General features: G+C 38.7%; 1 protein-coding gene across 3 annotated transcripts in view; it reads left to right on the forward strand.

The window, feature by feature from the left end:
- The window catches only part of LOC104484339 (von Willebrand factor D and EGF domain-containing protein), a 186,239-nt gene extending 175,051 nt beyond the window's left edge, over positions 1 to 11,188 (forward strand). For 2 of the 3 annotated variants that reach the window (XM_086751479.1, XM_086751480.1), the window contains exons 28-29: positions 1,009 to 1,106; positions 9,600 to 11,188. In XM_086751479.1, the coding sequence (XP_086607605.1) occupies positions 1,009 to 1,106; positions 9,600 to 9,614 (113 nt within the window). In that variant the 3' untranslated portion in view covers positions 9,615 to 11,188. The remainder of the gene's footprint in view (positions 1 to 1,008; positions 1,107 to 9,599) is intronic. The other variant, XM_086751481.1, reaches the window with a different exon arrangement.
- The last annotated feature ends 2,641 nt before the right edge of the window (positions 11,189 to 13,829 follow it).

Raw genomic sequence — 13,829 nt, forward strand, 5'->3', positions numbered from 1 at the left:
TATAAGAAGCCACTTGTTGATTCACATCTGACTTGGTTGAAGGCATTTAGTTTGACTGCCGGTAACTAGGATACAATATTCTGGCAATATTTATAGAAGGTTTAACTCATGAGATCTAATTAAAATACAATGACGTGCATTCTTCTTGAATTGGTGCCCTATGAATTCACTGTTCTCTTCCCCCTATGCCAAAACAATGTCATAACAACATAAACTGCTAATGAGGATGAAAAACTGGCTGAAATTTGACTAATTCAATTGATTACCTTTTTTCTCTCTTAAAAGAAAATAATATTGATTCTTTTATTAACTGAGTATCTTCAAATGAATGGGCCTCTACAAGTACACCAGTAGTCTAGACAAGATAAAAAAGTTTTTCTGATTCCTTTTTACTTGGAATAAGTAGCTCATTACTGATTCCATGGGACCATGAAATTACATGTTTTTCTGCCCTGGTTTCCAGAGGTGTAAAGTGTGCAGGTCACCAAATTCTCCTTTTTATTTATTGTGATAGGATCACCTCTGGGAGTACATATTCAACACATCCTTTCATCTCAAGTCAAGAACAGATCTTTTAACAGCTGTTATTTTATTTCAATTGGAACAAAAGAAAACCCATTTTGGCACAAATCTGACCCAACCATCAATGCCCAGAATGTATCCTGGCTTTCAAAATTAGGCCTTGCACTGATCAGTTTCTGACTGAGCCAAGGCGATTACTTCAGCACAGTCTTCTCTTTCCCCATCACTGGGGAGAAAGGAAAAAAAAAAAAAAAAGAAAATCGTAAACATAACAGACATATAGGCACAAAAAAAAAAAAGCCTATGGTAAACCATCTTTAATGCCTCAATATTTTTTTATTTCTTGTCCTTTCCTCCATTGTATGAAACTGCAGAATCATAATATGTTTTGTCACATTTTCAAAAGCATCTAAATATTTCCTTTCTAAGTACAAGAATAAGTGTAGAATAAGTGTATTTCTAAACAACTTTATCTTTCATTTATAGCACTTTGTGAACCAAAATGTCTGTTTGGAAGCAGATGCGCAAGACCAAATGTTTGTGCTTGCAGAAGCGGCTACACTGGTTCAGCATGCGAAAAGAAGGTAAGGTCTAAGGTGAGGTGAGGACAAAAATAACCAAATGTAACCAAAATAGTTTACAGGAAAATGGATTAAAGTATGTTAATCTTATGAAAGATGTAAATAAGGTTATAAAATAGTTTAAAGGAAGTTTAATGACTGCTAAGCTGCCAAACTAACCCTGTATCCAAGTTCCCTTAAGGAACAGTTTAATACTTCAAATACAAAACCCACAAAAGCTATGTCTATTCTAGTAGTTCGGGTCATCCTTAACACAGTGCTCCTGTCCACACCCACTAATCATCTGTGCAGCAAACCCTGGAGAAAAACACCTGGTGGCAGCCCAGCCCAAGCCTGGAAGCTTTTCTGAGATACAAGGGCAACCTGCTCCTTCCCACCAGACACCCTTCCACTTGCTTTTCACCCCTCTGCCTTCCCAACTTTGCCTCTTGTTCACAACACGAATTCATAAGCCTCGCGCCTGGGAGGTCTGCAGGTACCAATGACTCCTCTTCATTCCTTCTCCATTCCAGTTCTCCATGTCCACAGACACCCGCTTCGTCTTGCTAAGCCTGACCTCAAACTGTACATTAAAAGCCACTGTAGACCTATCCAAAAGTGGCAAAACACCAAAACCAAGATTCCTCTGGTCAGAGAGGGATCCACTTCTCTCTTCAACGTAACTTTTTTAGAGGCTTTTTCCCAAGATGAACTCTCCTAACCCCTGTTAACACTTGCTACTCCACTACCAAACATGTGTTCCTGCCTACGCTCAAACAGAGCTGATGGGACTAAATCTTCTGTGCCCTTCCAAGGTGGATGACCACCAAAATAGGAGGCACCTTGCCTGCTCTGTATCTTCTTGCTGCAATAGCTTTTCCAGTTGCCTTATGAAGAAACAATGATTTATTTCTTCCTGGCACTGACGAAAGCAAACTGAAGTCCAGTTCATGCAAACTTTTTTTTTTACATTAATTTGAGAAGCACTGAGTTGGGCAAACACTACCCTTGCCCCCCAAAAATCCCAATAAGCCATGTCCAACTACCAGAATGGTTTGCAAAGTTATAGTACATCCAACAACTGAGCTTGAGTAGACCATCACATCAGTGTATGTCTCTGAGTCCAGTTTATCCCCCACATCACTACCAAGACAAAACCTTTTTTTCTGTCTCACCTGTTGTGCCTAAACACTGTAAATGTCATCTTGAATTTCCCCTTCTATTTTGAGCACTGCTTTACTTCATATCCTGCACCCCTTGTTTCTCAGAGAGTCTTCTCCCTTCCAGAATCACAAACACCAAAATGTTTTACATGTTTGCCATTGTTAAGGGCCACGTTTTTAAGCCACGGTCATTTCCCGTAACTCAAACACTATTACGCTCAGATGTCGCGACTGGCCCAACCTCCAGCTTTCAAAAAGGCAGGTTGCCCTGTCATTTTTCTATACCGAAAGGCCAGGGGCGAAAATCAACATATTTTCATTTCCATTACATGATGCATTAAGAGAGAGCAGTAAAATCTATTCAGATAGACAACTTATTCTGTTAATGATAATTAGATTTGAATATCAGAATTAAAGTTCTGTATGGATTTTCTTAAGAAGTACATTCTCATACTAAATTACAGCTCCTACATCAATACTGAAATGCAGCTGATGTAGATAAGATGAGTACGTGTTGTAATTTTCTATATATAAAAAAAAAATCTATTAAACAGCTTGGCTGCAGCCTAGGAAAATATGGTGCACATTTTCTCAAATAATTAACAGAAGTAGTCTAAATGGAAGCAGGAATATGCCAAGATAAACTGGAGTTATTGTCTGCAGGTGTTTATATCTAGGAGACTTTCTCTGGGTAGATCAAGAGTTGCCGTTTGTGATACAGCAGACCAAAATTACCAGGGTTGCTGCAGAGCATTATTCTAGCTATGGAAGTGTGAAGTAATTTGTCAGTTCACAAATGAAGTAGAACTTTGTTGCACTTAACAGAAAACATTAAATAAAAAAAAAACAGGTTTCCTTTTTCACATGAATAAACTATTACACAGTAAGTAATTCCTGAAAGAAAAACAAAGTAGAAAAAGACTTTGCGTATTATGTACGTCCAAAACGCCAAGCCGTCAACGATACGTGTAAACACACAGGTCTCTCTAGCAATGATTCATCTCACATTTTTTAAGACTGTTTGAAGCACTCTTCATTTTCATGGCTTATTCTGCAGAAATACTGATTGGCTGCACTGATTTGGACATGCATTGCTTTGATGTGAAGAAGGAAATGTTCGAATAGAAGAGAACTAACAGGTTTCCTTCAATCCGTGAGCCCTGCTGAAAGCTAAAATCAAAGTTAGTAATAAAAATGATGGATTTAATGGTGCCTAGTTTAAATTACATGGCTTATATTATATGAAAGCAAAGGAGCTGCCCCTCCAAAAGCCAAAATTATGAGAGATGTTAAAATACAAAAGCTGAATTACTAGGAAATTGTAAACTGTAAACATAGGAATTCGTACCCATATTACCGTAGAAAAGTTGGGGTGACAGGGCTCCCAAGAGTTAATTTACCAGGCTGGATCAGGTTAAAGTGAACAATCTGAAGAGGCTTTTATCAACTTCTCCAAACCTGGCAGTTGTGAAAATCTCACTACTTATGTAAGTAAATTGTCCAAATATTTAACGACATTCTTAGAGCACAGTTTTGTTTTTCCTAGCGCTGAATATAAACCCAATCTGTTGCAAGTAAAACTGATACTTCTTGGGGTAACCTTGGTGGGCACAGAGAAAAGTTATTGCAGTTCTTTTAGTAACGACATTTACACATTTGAAGACAATTGGAATCTCCCCTGCCTGATTTTCTTCCATTTTCCTAAGCTGAACCGAGCAAGCTGCAAACCCTGTTCTCTCTTCCTCTTGTCTAAACTCCCTCCAGTTTCTCCATATCCTTCCTAGTGTGCTGTAGCTGAGTTAATAGAATCATTGAATCACAGAATGGTTTGGGTTGGAAGGGACCTTTAAAGGCCATCCAGTCCAACCCCCCTGCAAGGAGCAGGGACACCTCCAACCAGATCAGGTTGCGCAGAGCCCCGGCCAACCTGGCCTTGAATGTTTCCAGTGATGGGGCATCCACCACCTCTCTGGGCAACCTGGGCCAGTGTTCCACTGCCCTCAGCGTAAAAAAAAATTTCCTAATTTACATTTTTCTGTGATAGCACTGCAACCCACTCAGTCTTTTCCACAGTGCTAATATGTTATCACTCATTTGTCATTTGTGCAGTTGACTTTTCCTGTGTAAATGCCGCCTTTATTGTCTTTACTTAATTTTGTCTTATGGATTTCAAGCTGCTTCAGCCATTTATCAAAAAGATTTTTAATTCTAAGGCTGCTTGCACTGCCTCCAAGTGTGACATTGTTAAAAAATGTGACATCTCATTGTCCAAAATATTAATGCAAGTAGCAAATGGTAGAAAAATCAGGGCCTATGGGTACTTATCTTGACAACAGACTATTGATAAAATTATTCTTTGATAACATTTTCTCAAACAGTGTTACTTATTTCATCTGAATCATACTTACTGGCACAACTGTCTGAGTCATGTCAGAAGTCTCCCTAAAGTCAAAAACGTACATGCTCCTGGTGGCTGCTTACTTTACTATGCTTGAGGGGCTTATAAGTTGATTTTTTAATAATTTGTGTTAACATCTTTCCAGATAGCAACTTAATCTGAATCTTTGGCTGTCATTCCTTTGCTTTTCCTATTTTTTTTTTTCTCACTTAAAGATACGTGCTATGTTTATTGGGACTATTTATATCCTTTGGGAGTTCTCAAAGCAAATCACTGCTGGTTTGGAAAATACATCTTTAAGTAGGCTGGGGTAAACTCTATGAGGCCCTGTTGACCTGGACAAGCTGCTTCATGTAAAGCTCCTCTCACAGACTAAGACTTTCCATATGGTGAGTTAATGCACAGTAGATAGTATGCCATAAATCCAAATCTCAGTTTATAGCTTGATCATTTAACCTTGTAAACAGGCCTTAAATCTGACTTTTCTGAATCTAAACACTCAGTTCCTTCCCTACTCTCCTTTGCATTCCTGTTCCTTTGTTAATTCCGATCATGTTAAGCCTTTTGTCACATTTAACCTTTCCTTGAAGACTGAAGAAAAGGCATTGAGTGTGTTAGCCTTGCCTGTGTCATCTGCGATCTTTTCTCCTCGTTAGATTTACCACTGTGTTTTGTTATGGGAGTTAAAACTCATGCTTTTCTCTGTTTCTGTTATGAATCTTCAAATAATGGGAACGATACAGTAACAGTGGCATGTAAAATTTGTCAGAAAAAAAAAAACAGGATTAAATTGGAGTTGAGCAGCCTCTTCCCTTCTGGCAGCAGCAGCTGACACGGGATGCTCCCGGTGACTGCACCTGCAGTTCACTGAATCTCGCCCACCTCCCTTGCCCAGGGAAGGAGACGCACGGCAATTGCCACTTCCCCAGGTTAGGAGACTGAGCTCCTCCTTTGAACTTCATTTCTGGTCTTCAACTTAGTCTCACTAAATTAGAGTGAAAAATTCATTCTCAGCAGCATTTTTTTTCAGAGTCTAGACTGAAAACACTAAGGACATAGATACAGGGAGCTGGAAAAAAAAAAAAAAGCCTGACTGCAAAACTCCTTTTTTGCCACAAACTAAATAGTGTCTGGAGTCTGGTTTTGCCAGTGCGCTTGGAAAAGCTGGACAGCCCGTGTTTGCTTAATCAAGTTATTCCCCTTCCTCTGCTGTAATCTTCCGTATAGTTCCTCTGTGCAGTTAAGATTCCTGGAGGTATAAGATGAATTTTCCCAAATTATTCATCATCAGTGTCCTAGCTCTCACATTTATATTGCCAAGTGATTTGCAATTCATTTTCTGACATTTTTAGTTTACTTTGTTTTGGACTTCTGCTAAACAAAGCCTGCCAACTGCATCCCTCAGAAGGCTAATGAACTTGCTAGAATAGCAATCACTCTCTTAGAAACCATTTGCGTATTTTTAATTTGTATTGAGTTTTTGAGAGATCCAGATAATTTAGCAAGTTCTGTGGCAGACGTGAAGACAAATGCTCCTGCTGGCACTTACATTCAAAACAGCCATTAGAGCACATTTGCTCAGGGCTGGAAGGGGTGACCTAAACAAAACAGGCTAAACAGACCTCTTTTCCAGTGGAACCACAGTTAAAAACTTCGGCACGAGTCCCAGGAGACGCTAAGGCAATCACTGCATCATTTGTACAACAGGGAGCTTTTCAGAAAGTTGAAATTCATACTGTATCTCTCGTCCTACCTGATACCATCCCACTTTCCTTGGGATTTTTTTTTCATTTCTAAATGGATTAAAAGTAATGGCATTAATTAAGCCAACAGAACTAATTTAAGCTAAACAATGTTATCTAGTTAGGTATAAGTGGTACATAATATTACACTACAAGCTATTGTGATGGTGTATTTTCCCAATAGCAGTTTAAATATCAACGTGCTAAACTTGCCTGCCTGTTGAATATTTTTCTAAGGCATAAAGGTACTGAGAAGCGCAGCTTGTTACAGTAAATAATAATTAAGAAAAGGCAAATATTTTGGCAGATATTTTTAACACTGGAATTTACCAGTGAATCGAACGGCAACAGGCCATTCATTCCCTATGAATGAACCCAGTGCCTGCCTTCCAAAGATCAAAAGCACTACTGATTTCAGTATAGCCTCAAAATACAAAATGTTTTTAATAAACAGTTTCTCATATTAGGCAACCCTTTCCTGCAGTTAGTGACCTTAACATCATTATTACTTTGTTCCTTTATATATCAAGAGACATTAAACCACAAATCATGGTGCTCACGTTATTCAAGCTGTATTCAGCATTTGTGAATGTACAAGCTAGTCATTTGTGGAGTTTTAGAGAAAAATGGCATGCCTATTCATAAATTATTTGACAAATAAATGGAAGTAATATCAGATAAAAAAGGGAAAGTCAAATATAAGCAGTATAGAGCTGCAGATGTATGCCAGTCAGACTACTTGCTTGCTTATTACAAAGAAATGTAAGAGTAGTTAATGCTATTTAAGCAAGAAAAACGACTGTGACTTCCTCATCGTATCACCGAACACCTTAACACAAATATTTGTTCATGTATTCCGATTTTATTCAGAGGCATCTCGGTACACTGTAGTTAGTGTAGACGTGGAAGCACTCAAGAGTTTGGGCTTCCAGGCGTGCCCGGATAAATCCGCAGGGAGATGTGCCCTACCAGGTGAAATCGCCAGCTGGGGTCCCTGCTAGCCTGGAGGTCTCCACATACGCTCCATCCCATTGATGACAAAAGCCTGCAACTGGTTCTTACAGGATTTAAAGAACCATGGTAGTGCAGAGTAAAATTAAAATCTGTAGTGTGTTTGAATACTGAACACACTTGGAATCTGAGAGAAGATTATGAAGAAAGAAAACTTATTAAGGTGTTAATTCGGGACTTTTGCTGATGTTTTCCCTGCAATAAAAATATATCTTCTCTGTAAGTCTAAGTGGGACAGAAGAGCATTACTGGTTTGGAAATCACAATGTTTTTCTTAAGCTCTCATTAGTGTTTCACAAACACAGGAGGAACCAGTCTACTGAAAGTCTCCCCTGATACGTTTTGACTTCAGTTGACACAATCCATCAGAACAGGGTTTGAGGGTGACTGCAGACAGGTCTGTGTAACATGAATACTTAGAATTTTCTGCCCTGTTTGGTCCAAAATATGCTCCAGCTTCCTTCACACATTTCTACTAAAAGAAAGTAGGACAGGGCTTCTGCAGCATTTTAAGTTTCATAATACATCCTGTTTTATATATAAACATACCTGTATATCTGCATCCAAAGAAGAGCAATGAAGCTGGTGAAGGGTCTGGAGAACAAGTCCTGTGAGGAGCGGCTGAGGGAACTGGGATTGTTTAGTCTGGAGAAGAGAACGCTAAGGGGAGACCTCATTCCCCTCTACAACTGCCTGAAAGGAGGTTGTAGGGAAGCGGGTGTTGCACTCTTCTCCCAAGTAACTAGTGATAGAACGAGAGGAAATGGCCTCAAGTTGTGGCAGGGGAGGTTTAGGTTGGATATTATGAAATATTTCTTCTCCAAAAGGGTTATCAAGCACTGGACAGGCTGCCCAGGGAGGTGGTTGAGTCACCATCCCCGGAGGTGTTTAAAAGAGATGTAGATGTGGAGCTTAGGGACATGGTTTTGTGGTGGACCACTAAACCAGCGTTAAGTTAACAGCTGGACCTGATGATCTTGAGGCTCTTTTCTAACCTAAATGATTCTATGATTATATATACATTCACACATACAAATATATACACATCTAAGATCCAGATACATGTTTGTATAAATGTGTATAAAGATATATGGAAACAGGTAATATGACACAGACATGCACATACACTTTTATTTGACCTCAATAAATATATATTACTCTTCTAGATATTACACACATTTTTTCCATGTAAACTCAAATCTTGTCTCTAACAAAACCTGTCTAAATCCCAGCAGGCACTTGTAGAAGTACGCTCTCTTTTCATATAAAATAAATATGTCATGTACAAATTCACAAATAAACAACTGCTACCTGGATACATCACTATCAGAAACTAAGGTAAGGTATTTTAGAGTCAAACAGGGAAGTAAAATTTGGATACATGGATGCTAATATCAAGGTTAACCTGTCATATCAAATACAGATACATCAAGATTAAGGAGCACATTTCTTCTTGTCCTGAATAATAAATTAGTATCAACATCTTTATGTGCTTTGTGATATAGATTTCTATAAAACTGCCCTTCAAAATGGGTTCTTAAATCTATGTGCTAGCATAAAATAAAGCTTTTCTTTTCATCTATTATCTCGTTTTGGGGCAAAGAAAATTCACTCATGTATTTAAACCAAGATGATATTCACGGACAACTTCTGCTGTATGAAAATGGGGTAAGTGCACTGAAATGCTTTCAGGCAAGAAGCCAACAATCTCCATGCGTTATACAGAAGTGATAGAGTGATTTTTTTTAAGGCACACCTGCTTTAGATGAAAGAAATTGAATTCCAACTCCATAACTGTCAAGCGCCACCACAAATAATAGAGCCTAAGCCGAATCATTTCAGCAATATAGCTATTTTCCTGTTGAAGCGATGGAGCAGAAATCAGCCTTAGCTAGATGATATCACTTTATGTGCATGCTTTGGAAACAGTTCCATTCATCATTTCACTGCTTAATCCCTTTCAATAACACGTTCTTCATTCCCTGGTTAATAAAAACTTTGGTTACCTAAGTCAAAACTGTGAAAAAAAAAAAAGTGGATTGTGATTTTGTCGTAATTACATAAAAATTCCAAAGAAAATACAGTAACTACAATAAATCATTTGAACACTTGCACATAATATTTCTTACTTGACATCACATGCATGAGGCTGTTTCTTCTATAGGCCCTTAAGCAGCTGAATCCCCATTTCTTTTTTTTGCAGCTCCCAATAGGATGAAGACAGCGTAACAGCAGGACAATGAAGACAATCATTTGGGTATTGATAATCTGGCACCGAGCACGTTTTTCATTCGGGAAGATATAGTGTGAAGAAATTGCTAGTTCTCTCCCTTCTACCCTCATATAATCATACAAAATAATAAAATAAAAAAAAAACCCACAAAAAACCACCTCTCTCATATGTCGATAAACCTAGATTTATTTTCAAACCTGTCTATGGTAAGGCTCAAATTCATGATCCGTGGCTGCAGTGACACCATCACAACGGCTGCTCTTGACAATAACAAGATTTTTAAATGGTATAGACCATTTTACAAAGATTTTTAGTGCCATGGTATTCTGCTTTCATTAAAATTTGAAAGCACAGATAAATTTCCTCGTTTCTTCTCATTTTTTTAAACAGGTGTATTTACCCACAGTCTAGAGAACAGTGAATCAATAAGATCCTCCTTCTCCAGAGACATTGCAGTGACTACCAAGGGAAAGAGCTCAACAAAGTTTAACTAACACTAGCCCCAGCCTGTAGTCTTTCTGCTGAGTAACTGCTAAAGCCAAATGCTTTCGTTTCCTAAGTTGCCACTGTGTCAGCATTTATCTGTGCACGTATCACTGCAATACCTGGTGAAATGCTGGCTTTTAGTTGCCTCTACACCTGAATTCTCCTTTGCCCTCTGTAATGGCTATACATCGCTCCTGGGCAAGTCAATGGTTGACTACTTAAGGCCACACAAGGCCCCACGTAGCCATACAGACTCATCCCTGGCAGCATTTTAGAAAACTAGCTTTCTAATCATACAATGGGGGCCTAGGGAAATACTGGAAAACCTAAGTCCTCTCAGAAATTTGCACTTTAATCTTAAAATTCACATTTACAGAAATCTACCATTGGCTCACCAGCAGGTGTCCAAAAGATGAGCCGTGTGTTTCGTCACAGGCAGTGGTACTGACATGGGATGGGATGGATCAGTGGCAGGAAACCTGGGAGGAGGAGGAGGAGGAGGAAGGAGTGTGAGCAAGGGAATAAGGAAAACAATTATAAATACACTTGGAAAAAAAAAAAAAAAGAGTTTTAAACTGTTGCCTCAGACAACTCAGGTTCACTAAGGTAAATCCCAAACCCCGCTCTGGGCCATCACAATCTTCTTTCGTTTGTCTCATTGGAAGATTCAGAGCAACTATAGATCAAAATCTCCGTGCCTTGATGGAAGACGACAGAAGTTTTGACATATCCTATCTCTTCCAGAAGCAACTTAGGGGAACAATGATACAAACAAGGATTTTTTGATTGAACCTTCAGGGCTGCAACAGTAACTAGGAACCTTCAAGGCTGCAACAGTAACTAGATGTAAGATTTGATCCGACTCTTACTGTCAATTTATAAGAATAGAAAATACTGACTGTGAGACCTTTGGAAACTGCAAATTAAGTGTTTAAAAAAGCTTGGAAAAACTTTTATTACTATAACTCACCCAGCTCATAATAGTAGCATTTTTCCCCCATGTCTAAATAACACAGCAAAATGCTTTTAAACATATCCATTCTGTTTTCCAATAAATGATTCTCTATTCTTTATTTCTGAAGTTTTACCTTTTATTTTATGTTATGAACTGCTCCAATGTAAATAGTTTCCCAAATGCAAAAGATTACAAGAGCAAATTACACTTGCCACTTGCCAGTTTCCTGCTAAACAAATACTTAGACGAAGGACCCGATGTCAAAAATACTTGCTATATTTTACTAATACATACTGATCTAGATCACAGTTAGCGATGTGAATATGAAGTTAAGGTTTTAGCATTCGTTTTAACAGTTCCAGGAAGACATTAATACTAAAACAGAACATTGGCACCAGATAGGTATCTACAAGATTAAATTTAGGGTGGTAATTACGCCTTTCTTGAAGTACAGCCCCAATCAATAAAAAAAGATTTCTATTACCTTGCCTCCATAATGTCTACAAGAGACAGTGCTAATGAACAAAACCCCTGCCAAAGCTGGATTTGAAAACTTAAAACAGCTTTCAACGCTTTGCAGCTTCTCACTGTATTTCTAGAAGTGACTGTTTGAGACAATATACATCCCGACCTGTTTTTAGACAATTAGAAAGTTATTTTGCATCTTTGAGGATATTTCATGTGCAGTTATAAAGCAGAAACAATTGCTGATAAATAGGAATGCTCAGGTTCCTGTATTTGATATCAAACTGTAGGTAACCTACAGTTAGTTACCGTAGGTTCACAGATCATAGAATCATAGAATCATAGAATGGTTTGGGTTGGAAGGGACCTTCAAAGGTCATCTAGTCCAACCCCCCTGCAAGAAGCAGGGACATCTCCAACCAGATCAGGTTGCTCAGAGCCTCATCCAGCCTGGCCTTGAATGTTTCCAGGGATGGGGCATCCACCGCCTCTTTGGGCAACCTGTTCCAGTGTTCTATAACTCACATTGTGAAAAATTTTTTCCTAATTTCCAATCTAAATCTACCTCCCTCTATTTTAAAACCATTACTCCTTGTCTTATTGCAACAGGCCCTACTAAACAGCCTCTCCACATCTTTCTTGTAGACCCCCTTGAGGTACTGGAAGGCCGCTATCAGGTCTCCCCGGAGCCTTCTCTTCTCCAGGCTGAACAGCCCCAACTCTCTCAGCCTGTCCTCATAAGAGAGGTGCTCCAGCCCTCTGATCATCTTCATGGCCCTCCTCTGGACCTTCTCCAACTGAGAGGAGGATGAATTCAATGCTGTTTCTTTTCTCCCCACCACTTCACCACTTAAGTGATTTTCTTTCATTATTCGTTCAGCATTCTTTGCTAAAAAGTCCACTAGATATAGAATCATAGAATGGTTTGGGTTGGAAGGAACCTTTAAAGCCCATCCAGTCCAAAACCCCCTGCAAGGAGCAGGGACATCCCCGACTAGATCAGGTTGCTCAGAGCCCCATCCAACCTGGCCTTGAATGTTTCCAGGGATGGGGCATCCACCACCTCTCTGGGCAACCTGTGCCAGTGTTCTACAACCCTCAGTGTAAAAATTTTTTTCCTAATATCTAATTTAAATCTATCTCCCTCTATTTTGAAACTGTTACCCCTTGTCCTGTCACAACAGGCCCTGCTGAAGAATCTCTCCCCATCTTTCCCGGTGATGGCTACATTCCCAGCTTGTGTTTTAAAATACATATAGAATAATGTTAAGAGAAAAATTATTTTCTAGAATTTCATAGGTGTTTTACACCTTGTTGAAAAACATCCAATGGGGACTTTGTCTTTTAAATACAAGGTCTTATTTTACTAAACCTTGTCTAATACTTATAAGCCGCTTCTTCTAACTGTTATGTGTCCAAAAATATTGCAAAGAGCTTAAGGCGGGAGTCAGTCATACTAATAGCACTCCACCAAAAAAACATATTATTTCTGCATAGTTACTTGAGTTGTAAGTAAATTATTTAGTTCTAACTTCTAATTGTCATTATGACTTCCACTACTCTTTGTTTGCTGAGGATTTATTTCAAAACCCCATTAAAACCCCAAATAAATTGTGTACAATAAATCATGATCTCTTGTTTGCTATGGGAATAGCAAACAGAGCCATTTGGCAGAAGGGGGAGCGTTTGGGTTTTTTGCTTCACGTAAACCTTTTTACAGTCATTGCCAGATTTAACTCACCCACGACTTATAACATTCATTCACGTAGATGTTTAAACTTTAAGGGACTGGCTATATTCTTTTTGAATTATTGTGGGATTTGTGTTGTTTTTAAGAGAAAAGATGACACTAACACTTTTTCTGCCTAGAAAGCAAGAGGATGCAATAAGTAAGAAGGAGTTAATTTTTGCACCTACTCTCTACCCTCATGAACTTTTGCCAAAAATATGGGGCAGGTTATATGCTTCATGGAACATATGTATGTAGGCATGCACACCTACGTGTATCTCACAGTACATTAGCTGAAAACCTCCTAGAAATTCCTATGAAGCAAAGAAAATTATATTAACGGAAAAATAGCCATACTACTACGAATTCCAGCAAGAAAAGTACCGTTTTCTTTCCATTTAAAAAGGAGGTTTTTTCTCTCATGTTAGGAAGTGCAATGTAAGTTGAAAGCAGTGCATGGACACCCTGCAGATGTAACATCTTAACTCCTAGAATGAGCAGCTTTGTTCCAGAAACGTACCACTTCTGGGGGCCTGCAGATGTTGTTCCTTGGTTTATCCATAAA

The sequence above is a fragment of the Chlamydotis macqueenii genome, chromosome 6, assembly GCF_036417535.1.
Source record: "Chlamydotis macqueenii isolate bChlMac1 chromosome 6, bChlMac1.mat, whole genome shotgun sequence".
Taxonomy (NCBI): domain Eukaryota; kingdom Metazoa; phylum Chordata; class Aves; order Otidiformes; family Otididae; genus Chlamydotis; species Chlamydotis macqueenii.